The following is a 19,295-nucleotide window of genomic DNA, read 5'->3' as shown; positions in this document are numbered from 1 at the left end:
CAGAAAGAGCATTTCACACCCCTAGGGGATGCGTGCACCCCAGGTTAAGAACCACTGAATCACAGGCATACATTTTCACTACACACATGAACATGTTCTAGATTTGAAGTTTTCGTGACTGCAAGGATCCATACTCTTTGGTTCTTTCGGTAAAGTCACGTAGGTGAATTTTTTTTTTCTAATAACTAAATTAAATCACGACGTTTCGGAAGCAACACAAGCTTCCGTCATCAGGTGGGACAACCAAAGCAAGAAACAACATTACTGTAGTGGGCAAAGCGAGCTGTTTGTGACAAGCAATTATATAAGGTAAGAGGGGGGGAGGAGGCAGGGAGGACAGATGCAGGGGGCGGGGGGTGTGGAGTGGGGGGGGTGAAGCGACTTGTTGTGCTGCAGCGCCGAAGCAATTAGGATATTACCATGTTAATATAACATGTATTTGATTTTAAACAAATTGGTACAAAACATGGATGATTACAGTCAGACACCTCTCATCCCATATAGAGTTAAAGTGCAGATAAACGCATATATTGTCATGGGATTCATTTGCTGTCAGCCCTAAATCAATTCCTTTCATCCACGCAAAGGATTGGCTAATTGTAGGCATGCAGTGCACAGGTAATAGGAAGAAGCTATGCAGGTCACGGAGAGTATGCAGATACTAGAAAGTACAGATAACAGGGCGTCGGAAAAGAATGCTCTTGTCATGCGGTTATTTTTTGTTATATATTTGATGCATACCTTTGTTCCAGCAGCATACTTGTGCGGCTAATTAATAATGAACAGATGGTACAAAAAAAACACAAAACTCTTAACTATAGAGACAGGGAGATTAAGTTTGTCTTGTAGTGACTTCAAGTTCTCTCTCAGAGAATAATGGCACAATTGTTACCCATAGTTTCCTTGGCTGGCCTATTGCACTTAATTTACTAGCGACAAAAATAATAGCAGAATTATTTGTAAGGTGATTATTCATAATATTAGAGTTATGTGGTTTTGAGAGCAGTGGCTGCCCGAAGATAAATTAATTGTGTGGACGTTATTGACCTTTATGAGAGGTAAAATTGCTTGGCAACTCAGTACAATATAAAATGTTTACAGCTGGAACTAAAACCCTGAATGTTAAATGATGAAACGATCTATGTGTTTTCATTAGCGCCTGTAGATATATCTTCATAAGTACCTCCGTAGGCTATTAAATCAGGTATCTCTTGGTGTTGATTTGAAGCTTTCGTGACTGCAGGGAATCCATACTCTTTGGTTCTTTCGGTAGTTCTCCTGCTGTGTTTGTTTCACACATGATGACGGTTGCTTGTGTTGCGATCGAAACGTCGTGATCTGTTGTTATTATTTTTTCTACCTACGTGACTTAACTGAAAGAAGCAAAGAGTATCTCTTGGTGTATGAGTCATTGCTAAAATGCGATGACTGAGGAATATCTCAGAGCTCGCCGTCCATTTGTCATATTCTTGTGGGTAAACATTTCCACGATTAGGCCACTCTGATGTTTCATAACCCGTTCTCCAAATTTGAAGGGTTCCCACAATTGACTTTAAAAGTTAACAAGTTCATGCAAATGTATGGCTAATCAGTGTGCCATTACACGTGGAATAATGCATATCGGTGGGTTCTTAAGTGTTTTAAAATGTGCGCTTTCTGATGTGTGTGAATTGTTTTGATAAGGCAGGGCGCTGACCCAGCAACCCACTACCCCCTTAGCCTCAAGTGAATTTAACTTCCAGACTGTTGTTGATCAGCAATCATCATCCAGCCTATAGACTACAAGACAGCCAGCTTGTAGACTCGTCATGTGGAGTATAGCACAATAACACCTTTTCCCCCATCCCCTTGCACACTCCTCCCCAACTCTTATCTCGCTTAAGAAACATGCAGTGTAGTCTTTACACAGTTGCTTTTGTTCAGACTTGTATTTGCTTCATTGCAATACTTCGTTTAGCTTTTTTCATTTTGGAGAAAATGAGATTTCCATGTTACGTTGATTTCTCACCTGGTTCAACAAAAGTTTTTGAAACTTTCCCTGCATTATCCTGATTTATTTATTATAGTTAGAAATTCATGCTTACACTTTCAATTCTTTGCTTTCCTATATTCCACACGTACATACCTGGTCAATATTTTCTGTCACAAAAATATAAGGCAACTCAAGATAATCAGTTATAAATTTGTACATATGTGCCTTGCTACGAACCCAGAGATCCGAGTTCGATTCCGGCTCACGGCCAACACCAGTGACGATTATCTGAACCAGTCCTGGGCCTCTGCTAGATCGACTCAGCCTTAAGTGGGTAGCTAGTGCAGTATCTAAACATGAGCACTGGGGAGACAAAAGCGGCCAGGCGTGGCGCTGGCCACCCACCTCCTCATGTGCAACGTTAGCCTTCATAGGTGCTCGCTAACAGCACTTGCCCCAAGAGTGTCTTAAGGCTATACAGGGGATCTTTGTCTTTAACCCCAGAAGCGATTTTGGAAGGCGGTGGAGATGGTGGGAGCGGAGTTCCTGGACAGGCTGCATTTCTACTGGAAGGCCTGGCTGCCTGCACGACAACTCGTCGAGATGGCCATCCTTTCCCGCCACAAGGTGCTGTAGCTACATGCACCGTGCATTGTCTGTATGCATAACACTGTGCAACCGTGCATTGTGTGGACTGCGCTGCTGTTATTCATATGAATTTGAAAAGTGTCACCTTGTGGCACTCTAGATTGGAATATTCTTATTTTGTGTGTCAATTGAAAAGCAATTGACAAAATCGTATAGCTGTACATTGAGTTTTTGTAATGCATTCGATAGCATCAGGAGTTGCTTGATGTACAGTGTCCGTGCCTCCTGTGCAAGGGTGTAATGGGCAGTAGTCGGTGATATGATGAACAGGTCACACTTCACCAAATTCACAATCGGCTGACTAGATTGGAGTCACAGTGATAACTGATAAATAGTCTAATCAAAGTTTTTCCCTGCTGAAACAAGCAAAGGTGCAGTGCTGATTTTCATCGGTGACCCTGAGCCAGCTGTTGTACATTCCCAGTGTTGAGGTCAGTCCCTCTATAGGGCGACCACTGATGACCTCCCACAAAGTGATCCTGAATGTAAAGTACACGTGTGTTTTGGGTCATGCCTTCCCATTAACCCATTGGCAGTGATAGGAAGGAACCCTGGCGTAAGTAACCATGGATATGTATGTGGGACTTTGTCTTTGTGCCGCCCAAGGTGGATGAGGGTGGAGAGATAGTGGAGTTTCAAGCAGGTGGATGCCCCTGGAAGGAGCACCTCTTCACGCTTGAGGAGACGCTGTCCGTTGACAAGGCCATCAAGTATGCCATCTTCACGGACCAGAAGGGCAGCTGGCGAGTGCAGTGCGTGCCGGTCGCCGTGCACTCCTTCGAGAACAGGTGCGAATATTGCAACTCGCATTGAATGCATTGACTTGCCCAGGTGGTGCTAGGGTAGAGCGCTCGATGCACAACACGAAGAACAAGCAAAATAAGAAAGCCTTACCACCTTCGTTGTCATCAAAGTCGTCATCAGTCATAGTAATCCCCTGCTCAAATTAACGATGAGGCGTTGGTGCTCATTTCCCGTTTACAGTCCCCGGAAAGTGGTGGAAATGACACATTTCTATGGCGGGGGAGAGCGTATCCATATGACAACTTCTCCACAAAAGTGGGGAAGTCAGTAGCCTTAATAAACGTGGATTCATATACAGTAAAACCTTGGATTGCGAGTAACTTGGTCTGCGAGTGTTTTGCAAGACGAGCAAAAATTGTAAATAAATATTAATTTGATAAACGAGCGAGGTCTTGCAATACGAGTAGTACGTATACGCTTTGTCTGCCGAGCGTCACGTGATCACAACTGATATACGAGTGCTTTGGATTACAAACACGTTTCCGGAACGAATTATGCTCGCAATGAAAGGTTTTACTGTACTCATTTGCATTTTAAGCATTATCAATTTGATACATTCGATATTGAATCATGGAAAGTAATGCATGCCAACCGTACTAAAAGCACCTCCGATGAGCACTGTTGGCGACGTACAGTGCGAAAGAAGTTCAACGTACATACGCATGAATGGGTGTGGGTGAGGAGTAATTCCCCTGTCCCCTGGTCCCCCACACACCGTGCCCTCCCAGGCTGTCTTTGCCGGAGTCGTGGCGAGGCCTACGCGACGAGGCACTGTCTTCCCACTGCGGCATCCCCGGCTGTGTGTTCGTGCACGCCGGCGGCTTCATTGGAGGCCACAGCACGCGGGACGGGGCGCTCGAGATGGCCCGGCGCTCCCTCAAGGCGGCGGCTTCACAATGTTCTCTGGCTACCGCTTAGGCTTTGTCTTTCCATGCATCTTCTTTCCTCTCCCTCGCCTCGTGCCGTTTATGTACATCTCCGGTCATCACGGTTGGCTACGTACGGTGCGAAAGAAGTTCTACATACGCACGTGCGTGCACGGGGTCAGCGGCTCTCCTTATTCGTTGCTTTATATGACGATTGTTTAAATACAGCACCAGCTCAAAGCGCCTTACATCACATCTCATCTCAAACATTGAAAGGACCCCCCCCCTGCCCCTCAGCAGCTGTCCTCATGCAGAACAAGGTGACCCAGAACTGGCCTACAAGTGTGCATGTCTGCCAGTATGGGGGTGATGATTGCTATGCGAAACTCCAATCGAGTAAATTGCAGGTCATGTTTAGAATCTGCAAGTTTTGACCATGACGCGCACAAACATTGGCCTACTCATTTCCATTGGCATCACGGGATCTTTAACATCCACTGTAAAGGAGGCGGCTTATATTCATGGTTTATGCACGTTCAGTATTACCTATGGAGACCTGCAGGATCAAACCACGAAACCTCGGTTACAATCATTCACTTTCTAACAACAACAAAAATTGTTCCTAGGTAGTAAGTGTTATTTCCTAATTGATTTTTTACCCTTCTATCTGGCAACAAAACTGACACCTTTTTACAAGGAGTCATGTTTGCATAGACCGCAATACCTGCAGTCATAAATACAAACAAAAGACATAACTCTGATAATGTGCACTGTCCTTGAAGTTGATTGGTCCACACCCGAGACAGCTTTCTTTAGAGCCTAGTCTCACATGGGTTGGACCAGATGACGCCAAAAGGCGCCTTTTGGCGTCATCTGGTCCAACCCATGTGAGACTAGGCTCTAAAGAAAGCTGTCTCGGGTGTGGACCAATCAACTTCAAGGACAGTGCACATTATCAGAGTTATGTCTTTTGTTTGTATTTATGACTGCAGGTATTGCGGTCTATGCAAACATGACTCCTTGTAAAAAGGTGTCAGTTTTGTTGCCAGATAGAAGGGTAAAAAACCAATTATCATATTTTTACTGGCAAATGAGGTTCCCATAGTGTTATTTCCTAATTGATTATGCCTCAAAAGTACAGAAAATGGCTATTATTCCCCACAAACTTTGTTTTTGTGACCAGGACAGTGATATTTTGAAATGTATCTATTTTCAATGAGAAAACGTGTGCATTTGTGTCTTTCGTTCACATAAAGTCCTGGTCACAAAAGCAAAGTTTGTGGGGAATAATAGCCATTTTCTATACTTTTTCGGCATAAGCAATTTAAAAATAACACTTACTACCCAGGAACAAAAATTGTGTTACATTTATAATCGGCCCATTTCCCCACCTCCACGGCAGCCAGACAACCTCACTATCTAACCCCTGTGGTTGCCAATAACTGAACATTGTGCAGATGGCATAGGAGAGTATAAAGTGCATCTCAGCACTGAACATCATTAGACAGTTGAACATTACAATCAACTGTGAAAGTAAAATAAAATTGTATTTGTCAGTGGAAATTGAAGTAGTGAGATGTTTTGGTGTTTCTGTACCACTCAACATTAAATTTAAATAAACAGCAAGTTATTCTCTTTTTTTTGCATCTGTTTTTGCTTGATCATGATCATGATAATCAGGACATCTACCCGAGCAACATAAATCCTTGAACAATTAAAACATTGTGTCTCTGTGGATCTTTTGGAGTAGTAGCAAATAGAAGCTTGGGAGTCATGTGGTGCTGATTATTTTTACTGGTGGCTTACATCATCATGTTTTTTTAAATGTTTTTAGCCAAATTTCGAATGGGATCAATTCACAAGTGAATGCAGAATGTTATTGTTAACGTTTTATTTTCTGTGCAGGAAAAAAATCATTCACAACAGGAAGCATATTGAACGGCCCAGACATACAATTGTTGCTTGCGGATGTGGATTCAATTTGGTTTCGGGAATTTCCTCCCACCTTTAAGTCAACATTAATGTTAACCATCATATCTAACTTTATCCATTCTGTCTTCCATCATCAGCAGTATACCATGAACATCAGTAAAAAAACACTTATGAATAGTATCGTTATCAGTATCAGTCAACGTGTGCTTAATCATCCTCAGTGGCCACGTGTAGTTCTCATAGACCTCCACTGAAGTTGGTGGATAGTCATCAACATTATGTGACATTGTATCCTGCCACAGTCATGAAAACCCCAACGGTGGAGGTTGGCTGCACAGAGACTTTGCCCTGTCCGGAACCCGTTCAGCAAGGCCCACTGACAGCGTGCCGGTATGAGGGGTGGAGGACACTGTCGGATCCACGATAAGGAGCTGGTTTGGTGCTGGGTTTGCCTTCCATTCCTCCTGCCAGGCAGTCTCTGCCAAGCAGGTTGTGAAATGGAATGCTTGGAGTCGCTTTTCAGGCCGAAATCAAGGGCACGTTAAGACCATTGTTGTTACTTCTTCAGTGTAATCAAGAAGGCCTCATCGTGACCGTTTGCTCGTTCATTTCAAGTGTGTTGACCAATGTTTCCTTCGGGATCTTGTTACCTGACACTTTGCAAAAATCCTTCCAAGCCAAGTTTCTATATATTTGCACCAAGTGCTGTTTGCCCTGAACCCCATCGATTCCTACAGTGAATTAAGTGATACGGCCACATCACATGATATATTTCTAGGGTACCACAACTGAGAAGCATTTAACTTTTTCCCCATAAAAATGTATCTTGCTTCTTTTGAGTAATATTAAAAAATATTCGTCTTGAAATTAGCATGCGTGTCATGTGTTCTATTTCCATTTTCAACAAATGCAAAATGTATTTAATATGTAGGCTTTCACAACCAATATTCATAACTTGTTTCTTTTGGTTTCTTGTAAATGTGTATTTCATAAACCATCCTCCATCCAACGGCGAAGTAATAACATGGCACACTGAGAGATCCTTGGAGGAATTGTGCCTTATAAATGGAAATTATGAAATGTTTAATGTGAATAAAACATGTATTACTGCTTCAGCACAACAACCGGTGCTGCTGAGGCAGTATGACATTTGCCTAGTTTTATTCACGTGATACTTTTATTAATTGGCTGTATCGGCTAGAGGAGGGTTTACAACACACATGTTACAGTCTTAACATGAAAGAAACCAATCGTGTAAAATCAGTTCCTTGTTTATAGATATTGTTTTCTAATCAAAAAAACTTTGCCATGTGTGGATGCACATCTGGAATCTGGAGATGGCATTGGTGAATCACGTAGTGATTCTCATAGGTATGAGATACACTTCTGTGTGGCTACAAGGTGGCTTCCAGAAGGCAGTGCATCAAGTTGGTTGATAATTATACGTCTGGCTTTTTGAAACTATATTCTCTATTTAGCTTTTCCCCAGGTACTTTGGTTTAATTCCACACATACATAACAGACTACATTACCCATATGTTCCAAACAAGACCTCCCTTCAAAGGACTTTTGAACCCCATTGAGAATGTTGTGGGTGCATGTGTGTGCAGGTGAGTACATGTCTGTGCATTTCAGTATGCGAAGGTGGGTGCTAGCTAAATTGCATTTGTGCCAACATCCGAGTACAAATAATTTACCCTGCATATGTTATATACAACATGCCTGTCATTTTAAGTCACACCACGTGCAAAGGTTGTGCTTAATTTGATTAAATTAAAGTGATTTATCATTCTAAATGGTGTGCTATAAATGTTGAAAAGAAAAAATGCAATTTCATATTATTTCTGAAGCATCCAGTGTGTTCACCTTTAAAATAAAACAAATCACAATAATCCAATTATCTTGATATCCTATTACATATTTACGTTTCCTGAGGCTATCAATGTACAATAATATTGCCTATTTTCTTGATTTGCTTTCGTTTCATGTGTTTTGTGCGGTGCACCAAACATAGTTTTCATCCCAAAGTATGTTTTATCAGATGGCAAACAAAAACGTACTTCATAAAAATTTCTGTATTTTTAATACGCACAAATAACTGGTTATATACGTCTGATGGTTGTGGTATTTTGATGTTTGCTTCGTTACAGAAAATACTTTTCAATATATGAGTATTGACTTCCATGTTGCAGGTAAAAATAAGTATTAAAAAAATTAAGTGGCACAGAGGTTTGGACTGTATACGTATACGAATATAGCAAAAAATGTTTTACAATTTAATACACTCTTAATTACGTGTATGTATTTGAGTGATATCAATGCTTACTGGCAATAGGTTATTGCTTTTGGAAAGTTTGGGAGTAGCAGAGCAATTGACAATACATACCTTAAAAAGCGAAGTTACAGTGAAAACAGTTTTGATTCCACCGAACCAATCTAACCTTAATTGATTCATTGAAGAGCCTCAGAGATAGGTTCTCTGGCTTGGCCTCGATCAAAGCTCGGCTTGGTTTTGGACCACTCAATTGCTTCCAATGGCGCATGAGCTCCTCAAACGTGGCTTGACTCAGCTCATTGAAATCCTGAGCATGGCTGGAGCCATGCTCGGAGCTGGCTCATGTGAGCCGAGCCGTGACTAATAATACACGCGCTTAACGCTGCGCGTTAATAGAGTTTGTTTTGTTTCATTACAGCAAATATATTTAGAAAGTAATTGTAAAATGTATTTCCAAGATGAAAGTATTTCCATTTGCAATCGCATAACGAGGACTCCGAGGTGCAATAATGTAATTGTATTGCAATGCACTCCCGATATATCAGCCACGGTCAATCCACTGCTGGATTAAGGACTCAACAAGCCACCACCACTTATCACGATCCTACGATGCAGTGATCCACCTAGCACCTACACAAGCTGATTTCACGCTCCATATCCGTCGTGGATGTCCTCCTGGATGTGTTACATTTCCTTAATTGGCACTCCGTTGGTATTCTTAACCATGGACCATCATCCCTTTAGCGTTCTACAATGATGTGTAAAAGTATGGTGATGGCATTTTTGATGGAAAACACCAAGTATTTTTTTTATTGAACATATTTAAGAGCATTTTTCACATTTATAGAACGTGCATTGTGCAATTTGGTTTTACAGTAAGTGTTAGTCACGCATAGCTGAGTTTGAATGGGACATGTGTATGTATGTATGCACTCATGCAATGGATTCTATTCGCTTCAGCTAGATGTGGCAGGTATGTGTGACACAGAGCATCGCAGCAATTATAATTATCAACTGGAGTGTCACTAATTAAAACTAGCGACTGACTTCCACATCTGTTTTGGGCAACGACAGCAATCGGCAGCTAACTTGTTATATTGCTTCGTGTGTTCCATGGTTTTGTTGTTGTTTAATGCCACTTCCGAATGGATTTTCCACTGATTTGGGGCAGGGCATAAAGGTGTTCAACGTGAAACTGTCATCTTTGATTCTCACCCATCAAGCCAAACCGCATCGCACAAAATTGCGCGACATGACAGAGACAGTTTTGGCAGCAAAGGTCCGAACGGTGCTTTGTAAGATTCGCATTGTGAACAAAGAGTTGAACTTTGTGTGGCACATGCTGTTTGCAAAGTTGTGAGATGTCATTTGACATGTAATATGTATTTACGTTCGTGCATTATTATCATACATGGTTGTGACAGCGCAAATTTATACATTCAAAGGGTACATATTTGCTTCACAACGTAATTATCCCATGGGAATGTTGGCAAAAACGTAACGTTGCTGCAAGGTAAGTTAGAGACACACAATGGGTTTCTCCACAATTTCCACTCATTTGTTCCACTGTGATTTATTTCTATTTTCGACCTTCAAAAATCACGAAAGCACTCGAGCAATGACGCAGGCATCTGTGTAGCTAATGTCCCATTATAGACAATTAATATAGAGGTGCATTACAAAATACACATCTCTGCATTGAAAAACATTGTACATGTAAAAAAATTGGCAAGTATCGGTCATCTTAAACGATTATATTTGCTACTGTCTTTATTTTTCGATTTCAAGCTTTTGTTACTGCAGGGATTCATATTCTTGGTTCTTTTGGTAAAGTCACGTAGAAGGGAAATAATAAAATAATTAAAATAAAACACAATTCTCACGACGTTTCGATTGCAACACAAACAATCATCATCAGGTGTGAAAACCACAGCAATGATTGCTTGTGTTGCAATCGAAACGTCGTGAGAATTATATTGTTTTATTTTTATTATTTTATTATTTCCCTTCTACGTGACTTTACCGAAATAACCAAGAATACTGTCTTTATTGTTTGTGAATACTTGTGTTAATCCCTCTTTCCCAACTCCCATTTGCTTCTACTTATTCTGACCTAATCGGAGCTGGCTTGTATTAACAGCCCATATTTTTTTATACCAGGCATAATGAAAGAAAGTAATACTGAAACCATTCTTGGCCTGTGCAGCCATCCCTCCTCTTCAATCTGCTGATGGACCACAGAAACATCATCATACGCGACTCAACCTGAGGAGCCATGAAGAGACAGTGCAGCAAAAACGTTGCCTATTTGGATTTCTGAATTCTCTTTTCTCCGTGTCCTTCTGCTTTCCTCCACATGGCTGAAGAATTCAACTCAAAATCTTCTTGAAATAGCATCGAGACTCAATGATTTCCCTGAATACAAATCTGTTTGTATGAGGCATGAATTTATACTACAATAAGTTCATAAAAATGCAACGAATGTGCATAAAAATGTATTATTTAAGATTAATGCAAATGTTATATTAAAGGTATGTTTAGTCCAATTAATCATACCATATTTACAAGACATGAAAAAATATACATTTCTTAATCGAATCGCAACTGAATTGTGACAATTTATGGTATCCATCATCATGCGCATTCCCCTCGGGGTGTAACAGTCCTCACGGGCCACCACCAGGCAACCCTACCCTGCACTCGGCGAAATGTTACATGGTAGTTTGTTTCTTTAAAAAAAAAACTACTTTCATTATTGATTGAATATTTTTAGGTATGGTAACCTATACACAAACATTTTACTTTATACAACAAATATTACGTTAAGCGTGACACGGGGTTTTGAGAAATAATTATAAAAATGTCACATTGACCTAGCGTTCAGCTTTAAATTATTCTCATTTGGCTGCCGATAACGCTTTACACTTTAATTCCATTTTTAAAGAATAGTATGAACAGTGTTGTAAATATTGAAAATATTTTACTGCAATGATGAATCACAAACAGCCGATTTAGCCTGAATAATATACAATAATATAACATGTCAGACAATTACTCTTTATTTGCTGTCTGCTCTCAAGATGGGCCATACCCTAAAATGTTCGCCTTATAATTTGTTATACTGCATATTGTGTTATTGTAGAGGTGTAATTGTGTATGGGAGCGGATGGCAAACAAACACAAGGGGCGTGGTTAGGGCCGTACACATAGGAGGTGGCCACACCGACGTCCGCACCTGCATCCCCCACGGGCCCCTCCCGGGGGGGCCGCGGACTATAAGAGGGGGTGAGCCGGAGGGCTCGAGGTCGAGGTATCAGCTTTAACCAGCGAAGACGGAAGACCAGCTAGAATAGGCCCCGGAGCTCCCCTGGCTCGCTGTCCTTATCAGGGCCGACCAGGGCAAGCCGGTGGCGTGGCCCCGAGAGCCCAGACTGACGAGCAGGTCTGGGAACTCAGGGGGTCGGATCCCAGCTTGACCAGGGCTGGGACAGGTAGCCTCCCCTAGCTCCCTAGTGGAGGACTTGGGCTTAGGTTAGCGGGGCTTAGATGTTGTGTCTCCCCGTTAGCCGAGTAAGGGGACGTTACCCCTTAGGTCCTGTGTATACTCGCTAACTGTATACAAGTTGTGTTAATAAATAAGTGTGCCTCCGATCCCGTCGTCAAGCCTCCTGAGTAATTACTACATCTGGTGTCAGAAGTAAAACGTCCAAAGATGGACACACGAGGGACAACACGTACCAGGGAGTCGGAGAGGGAGGACACCGCGGCCGAATCACCACCAGAGATGGCCGAGGTCGGATCGGAGCAGCCGGGGCCGAGTACACCCGCGCCGCTACGACTGGAGGGGGGGATGCGTCGGCCGAGGGACTTCGGCTGGCTCACTCCCGCCTGGCGGAGCTGCTCTACGCCGCGGCCGCCGTGTTGGAGGAGATCACGCGGCTGGGAGCTGGAGGGGCTGCGCGGGAAGACGGCAGCAGCCGACGCACGCCGGCATTTCCCGCCACCCCGACGCGGCTCGCGGTTAAATTTCCCGCCATCACTACAGTGCGAGCAGAGGGCGGGGCCGGCCTGCGTCAGGTGACTGCTGAGGGCCAAGCACGAGCCGTGACATCATCAACGCCGGCCAGCGCGTCAACAACGGAGCGACCGGCGATGCCATGCTCACAGCCCGCCCACACTGTAACGTCGGCTGGGAACGAGGGAGCGAGATCCGCAGCCACGGACGTCGCCTTACAACAGCGACTGCCGCCTCTCAAGGAGTTCGTGGGAGCGGATGGAGATTGGGGCGGCTTCAAAAGGCGGTTCATCGCTCATCAAGAGATGGCGAACTGGACGGACGCCGAGGCACTATGCGCGCTGCCGGCGATGCTGGACGACGACGCCCTGGCTACCCTCACCTCGGCGCCTAAGGAAAAGCGCGCCACGCTGCACCTGGCGCTGCAGCTGCTGTCAGCCGTCTATGGGCCGCCTTCGGACTGCAGGCAGCTGTTCCACGATCGGCATCGGGGCGCCAACGAATCGCCCCTGGCCTTCCGAACGGCTCTCCTGGCCCTGGCAAAGGCAGCTTTCCCGCGGATGGACGAGGAGGGAGTGGACGCCATGGTGGCTGAAAAGCTGCTGCTACTCGCCGATGAGCTGGACATCGCCGTCTTGGCTCAAGACGACGGAGAGATGTCGTCCCTGCTGGTCGCGCGCCACATCCACGGGGGCTTGCGGTCCCTGCGTCACAAGGCTGCCAAGGGGGTGGCCGGCCATGCCATGGCGGCCACCGCCCTCCCATCAGAGGAGGTCTGCGGGGTGGAGCGGCGGGGGGAATGGAGATCGGCGGCACCGCAGGCTCGGAATGGACCGAGCCACCAGGAGCAGCCCAGGCCATCTGGGGCGCTCACACGCTGCTACAACTGTGGCCTGCAAGGCCACGTTGCGTCAGGATGCCGGGCTCCCCGTCAGCGCGGAGCGACACCTCGTCAGGACGCCACGCCGTCTCCACCCAAGCTCCAGCAGAGAAATACGGCGAGTCGTGGCACCTCACACGTTTGGCCCATGCACACATCCGACACACACTCACGCGCTCAACTGAACAGGGTTCGAAAATCGCCGCCCATCGCGCGCGATTGTTCTGAAATGCGGCGAGCGCTCCAACCGGGTCAGTGGTCGGAGCTCGCCCATCGTGTCGTTGCTGCGTCGGCGGGATCATCGGTTGTGGTCGGTCATATTGATGGGGTAGAGGTGCGGATTTTAATTGACACAGGGGCATCGGCGACCATTATATCTGATTTGATTTATAACATCCTTCCCGTTCAAAGTCGTCCCTTGCTCCCTGTTGACGTGCCATGCTATGCTGCTAACGGGGGCTCGCTGGGCATTATTGGGCAAATCCGCGCCAAAATTTGCATTGGAGACATTAAATTATCCGGGCCTGTTTTGGTTTCCTCCTCACTCGCGGTTCCGTGCCTGTTGGGGACGGATTTCTTGGCCAAAATGCCCATCCGTATCTTGATTGACCAGGGGTGCATCGAGCTCCCATCGGGCCGACGTGTTACATTTTTGTCTTCCCCCACCACGGAGCGTCGGGCGTTTGCCACCGTGCAGGCGCTCGTGACAAAAACTGTGCGCGTACCCCCGGGGGCTCAGATGCTCGTCCCTCTTAGGTTGCGTCGGCCGTTTGCTGAAGGGGTTGCGGATCGGGGGGTCTTGTTGGGACCATCTCGAGCCGGGGTCAATGGACCCGATTTGCTAGCGGCTCAGACCATGGTGAAAGGGGATGGGGACCCCTTCATTGCAGTCCTTAATGTAGGATCGCGAACGGCCGTGGTTCCTCAAGGGACCGTGCTTGCACACGCAACGCCGGCGTCCTATGAGGAACCACTCGTGGGTCAGGTAACCACCGATCCTCCGTCGCGACCGCATTCGGACTGTGATGACGGATGGCTGGATGCACTTTGCGCGGGATCTGTGGATCTGTCCGACACGCAGCGTGCGCAGCTGCGAGTTCTCCTGAAAGAATTTGCCGACGTTTTTAGTAAACACAAATTTGATATTGGTTGTACTAAATTGCTGCGACACCATATTGACACGGGTGACAGCGCGCCAATCCGCCAAAATCCCTTTCGGCTCAGTCCCGCCGAAAAGGATCATGTCAAATCGGCTGTTGATGACATGCTAGCCACCAATATCATTTCCCCTTCCAACAGCCCGTGGGGCGCACCGATCGTTTTGGTGAAAAAACACGACGGCTCACTGCGGTTTTGTGTCGACTTTCGGCGATTGAACAAAATTTCTGTGGCAGATGCGTACCCGCTTCCTCGAATGGATGAGTCGCTCGATGCCTTGGCGGGGGCGCGATTCTTTTCCACCCTCGATTTACTATCTGGATTCTGGCAGCTTCCTCTGGATGACGAATCAAAACCTAAAACTGCTTTTCGGACACCGCAAGGTCTCTTCCAATTTAACCGCTTGCCGATGGGCTTACATTCTGCGCCGGCAACTTTTCAGCGGTTAATGGAACTGGTCTTGGCAGGCTTGCAATGGGATTCGTGTTTAATTTACTTGGACGATGTCATCGTCTTTAGCAAATCCTTCGAGGAACACCTCCAGAGGCTGCGTGCTGTTTTTCTCAAAATGCGGGCTGCCAATTTAAAATTTAAACCGCAGAAGTGCCATTTGCTCCGCGAATCGGTGCGGTATTTGGGTCACATTGTTGGGCGCTCGGGGATATCCACTGATCCCGCCAAAACGGAATGCGTCAGCTCCTGGCCGACTCCCACCTCGGTGGGAGAGGTCAGGAGTTTCATTGGGTTCGCGTCGTACTATCGACGGTTTGTGGCTGACTTCGCTACGATCGCGAAACCATTGCATGCCTTGACGTCCAAGGGAGTCAGGTTTCATTGGGGGCTGGAGGAGGAGGCTGCTTTTCACGCCCTCCGGAATGCCCTGGTGGGGGCTCCGCCGTTGAATTACCCCGACTTCTCACAACCCTTCTTGCTCGATACAGATGCAAGTAACACGGGCATCGGGGGCGTGCTGTCCCAACTCATTGGGGGCGTAGAGCATGTGGTGGCTTACGGTAGTCGGGTACTGTCTCCAGCGGAACAACGGTACTGCGTTACCCGTCGGGAATTATTGGCAATTGTTTATTTCATTCAGCAGTACCGCCCATATCTGTACGGTCGGCGTTTCACCGTCCGTACAGATCATGCGGCCCTACAGTACGCTCTGCGGGTTCAACAACCATCGGGCCAGTTGTCTCGATGGTTGGAGATTCTCCAGGACTACGACTTTGTCACCACATATCGTAAGGGCGTCCGCCACACGAACGCTGACGCCCTGTCACGGTTGCCACCCACTTCGGAGTGCGCTTGCCTCCTGGGTTCGGGGCGTTGTAGGCCCCCGAACGTCACCACCGATTCGGTCCTCGTGGCCGCCGCCGATGCGCCTTCGGCTTCGGGTCCTATCGAGCAAGAAGGGAGGGATTCGTTGCTGGGGTTGTCGGTCGTGGAATGGGGACGCCTCCAAATGGAGGACACCTCCCTCCTCGCTCTGCGCCGTCGCGCAGGGGGGGTTGGGCAGGGGGTGGCGAACATTGACTCGTGGGGGTTGTTCCAGGGTCTTTTAATGCACTGGGACGGAAAAACCCGCCGCCAGCAGCTCGTGGTGCCTGCAGCATTGAGGGGTAAGGTGGTATGGGCTGTTCATGAGCGGCTTCTGCACTTGGGGGTTCACAAGACCTTTGCCACGCTCCAGCTCGATTTCTTCTGGCCGGGCATGGCAAAGGACGTGGGGGATCTCCTGGGGTCGTGCACGCAATGCGCGCAGCGAAAGCCACCAGCTAGGGGGTCCAACCCTCCGCTGCAGTCCATAAAGGTTTCCCGGGTTAACGAGCTCGTTGCGCTAGACATACTCGGGCCATTTCCCGCTACACCCAGGGGGAATAGGTATTTATTGACAGGGGTCGAATACTTCACGAGATGGCCTATGGCCTGGCCCCTGGCCAACCAGTCGGCAGCAGCCATCGCGGAGGCCTTTGTCCAGGGCTATGTCCTCGACAAAGGTGCTCCGGAACGGCTGCTTACTGACCAGGGTAAGAATTTTTCGGGAAAACTCCTCCGCGAGGTGTGCGACCTCTTGGGTACGGAGAAAATTCGGACCTCCCCGTATCACCCTCAAACTGATGGGATGGTGGAACGGCTGCATCGGACCATCACGTCTATGCTGTCCCAACAGGTGTCCGAATCCCAGACAGATTGGGACCTTCGCATAGCCGGTGTGTTGCAGGCCTACAGGATGGCTCCCCATGCGGCCACCGGATTTTCCCCTTTCTTTTTAATGTATGGCCGCGAGGCTAACCCCCCTGTGACGACCCAGCTGAAGCTCTCGGCGCCTCAGGCGAAGTCTACCTTGTCCGAACACGTTAAATTTAACATCAGCAAATTGTCTGAGGCGCGGGAAGCGGCCGTGCAAAATTCTGAACTCCGCCAGAAGGCGAACGAGAGGCTTCGGCTGGGGCGGGTACATGTGTTCAAATGGAAACCAGGGGACAGGGCATGGTTGCACTGTCCCCAGGTGCCACTGGCAACCTCGTCAAAGTTGGTACGGCCGTGGCGGGGGCCAGTGGAGGTCGTACAGGTCTTACGGCCGCAATGTGTTCGCGTCAAATGGGGGAGGCGTCGGTGGTACGTGCACCCCTCAAGGTTGAAACCGTTCATTGCGCCGGCCCGTGGTTCACACACACACACGCATGGCCAAACGTGTGAGGGGTCCGCCGACTCCCCGACGTCGCTGCTCTCGCCTAACATGACATCAACTGTTCCATCTCCAGGTGCAACAGGAGTGACGGGTCCACGCCCGCAAACCCCTCCCGGAGGGGTCGGGGGTCACTCGGCAGCGACGCCAGACTCTCTTGCACCCGGACCGTCACCAACCACCACTGAGCGTGCCGGGTCGAGCCCTTGTGACGGGCCCGCCGCGAGAACGCGCGCCAAAACGCGCAGACTATTGTGAGGTCGGCCGTTGGGGGGCCCTTGCGGACAGTGGGGGAGGGGCATCCGGAGCGCGTGTATATATGTTGGGTTTGCGGAATGGGGTATTTATTCGGGAGGGTGCGCCGGGTTATTTTTTTTCTCTTTCTTCTTCTACCTGTTTCCTGTTGTTGTTGTTGTTATGACTGTTATTGTTCTTGTTAAATTTACGCGAGGCACACACGGTTTTGGGGAGGCATGCACCTTTATTCTGATTTTGTTGCAGCCGGGGACGGCTGCGAGCTGTACAGGGGGGGGGTGATTTAGAGGTGTAATTGTGTATGGGAGCGGATGGCAAACAAACACAAGGGGCGTGGTTAGGGCCGTACACATAGGAGGTGGCCACACCGACGTCCGCACCTGCATCCCCCACGGGCCCCTCCCGGGGGGGCCGCGGACTATAAGAGGGGGTGAGCCGGAGGGCTCGAGGTCGAGGTATCAGCTTTAACCAGCGAAGACGGAAGACCAGCTAGAATAGGCCCCGGAGCTCCCCTGGCTCGCTGTCCTTATCAGGGCCGACCAGGGCAAGCCGGTGGCGTGGCCCCGAGAGCCCAGACTGACGAGCAGGTCTGGGAACTCAGGGGATCGGATCCCAGCTTGACCAGGGCTGGGACAGGTAGCCTCCCCTAGCTCCCTAGTGGAGGACTTGGGCTTAGGTTAGCGGGGCTTAGATGTTGTGTCTCCCCGTTAGCCGAGTAAGGGGACGTTACCCCTTAGGTCCTGTGTATACTCGCTAACTGTATACAAGTTGTGTTAATAAATAAGTGTGCCTCCGATCCCGTCGTCAAGCCTCCTGAGTAATTACTACATTATTATAAAGGATTATGAATCGGGGAAATTTATTCTCAGCATATGCTTTTCAGTTTGTGTGTGTGCCTTTTAGTTGGAAGAACATCACTCTAAGAGCACACTTAAATCCTTACATTTATAAACTAAATTTAGAATGTGCCATGACTGCACACCTAAACTTTATTGGAAATATCAGTTATTGCCATTATATTTCTATCCATTTAGCATTTCATGCATTCTATTTCTAAACATCTATTAATTTAAAATGATAGCGCAGGGCACATTATTTGAATATGGGAGATTGTTATAATAACGCCTTTTTTCCGTGTTAAGGAAAACTTATGGCACTGGAAAAGGTTCCATTAATAACAGTTGAACTTCATCCAAGGGAGGGCGTAGAATTTGTTTAACCTTATGTAACGTTAATTAAACATTTCATGTTTTCTTTTATATTGCCTTCACAACGCTGGAAGTATGGGCTTCCTCTTGTGGATAATGTCACCTAAGCAATTGTCTGTGATTTGTGAGAAACAACCCAGGTGAATGGCATCTGGCCCAGTATCAAAGGTTATCATTATTATGTATAATCAACGGCCAATCAGCAAAAAAGTGTCACGTTGACAAAAGACAAATAGTTCAATACTTTAGCCCACCGATGTGTTGAAGAGTGAATCCACAACATTTACAATTTTTGAGTACGACGTTTCGCTGGTAATTGCATCCATTACCAGCGAAACGTCGTACTCAAAAATTGTAAATTGTAAATGTTGATTCACTCTTCAACACACCGGTGGGCTAAAGTAGTGAACTATTTGTCTTTTGTCAACGTGACACTTTTTTGCTGATTGGCCGTGTCGGGTGGTGGAGGGTTGCGACACATTTATAAATAACTAACGGTAAGTACCCGGCGTTGCCCGGGCGAAAAAGGCAGACACACACATGTAGTTACACACACAAATCGACTGACACACACACGTAGAGTTACACACACA

The 19,295-nt window shown here is 47.0% G+C and overlaps 1 protein-coding gene across 1 annotated transcript in view; it reads left to right on the top strand.

Annotated features, from left to right (window-relative positions):
* The window catches only part of MYG1 (MYG1 exonuclease), a 100,918-nt gene extending 95,927 nt beyond the window's left edge, over positions 1-4,991 (top strand). The window contains exons 5-7 of the mRNA XM_078857188.1: positions 2,477-2,599; positions 3,227-3,408; positions 4,153-4,991. Of these exons, the coding sequence (XP_078713314.1) occupies positions 2,477-2,599; positions 3,227-3,408; positions 4,153-4,342 (495 nt within the window). The 3' untranslated portion in view covers positions 4,343-4,991. The remainder of the gene's footprint in view (positions 1-2,476; positions 2,600-3,226; positions 3,409-4,152) is intronic.
* The last annotated feature ends 14,304 nt before the right edge of the window (positions 4,992-19,295 follow it).

This window comes from Lampetra fluviatilis, chromosome 1 (genome assembly GCF_964198595.1).
Source record: "Lampetra fluviatilis chromosome 1, kcLamFluv1.1, whole genome shotgun sequence".
Taxonomy (NCBI): Eukaryota; Metazoa; Chordata; class Hyperoartia; order Petromyzontiformes; family Petromyzontidae; genus Lampetra; species Lampetra fluviatilis.
This window is presented reverse-complemented; position numbering and strand designations above follow the sequence as displayed.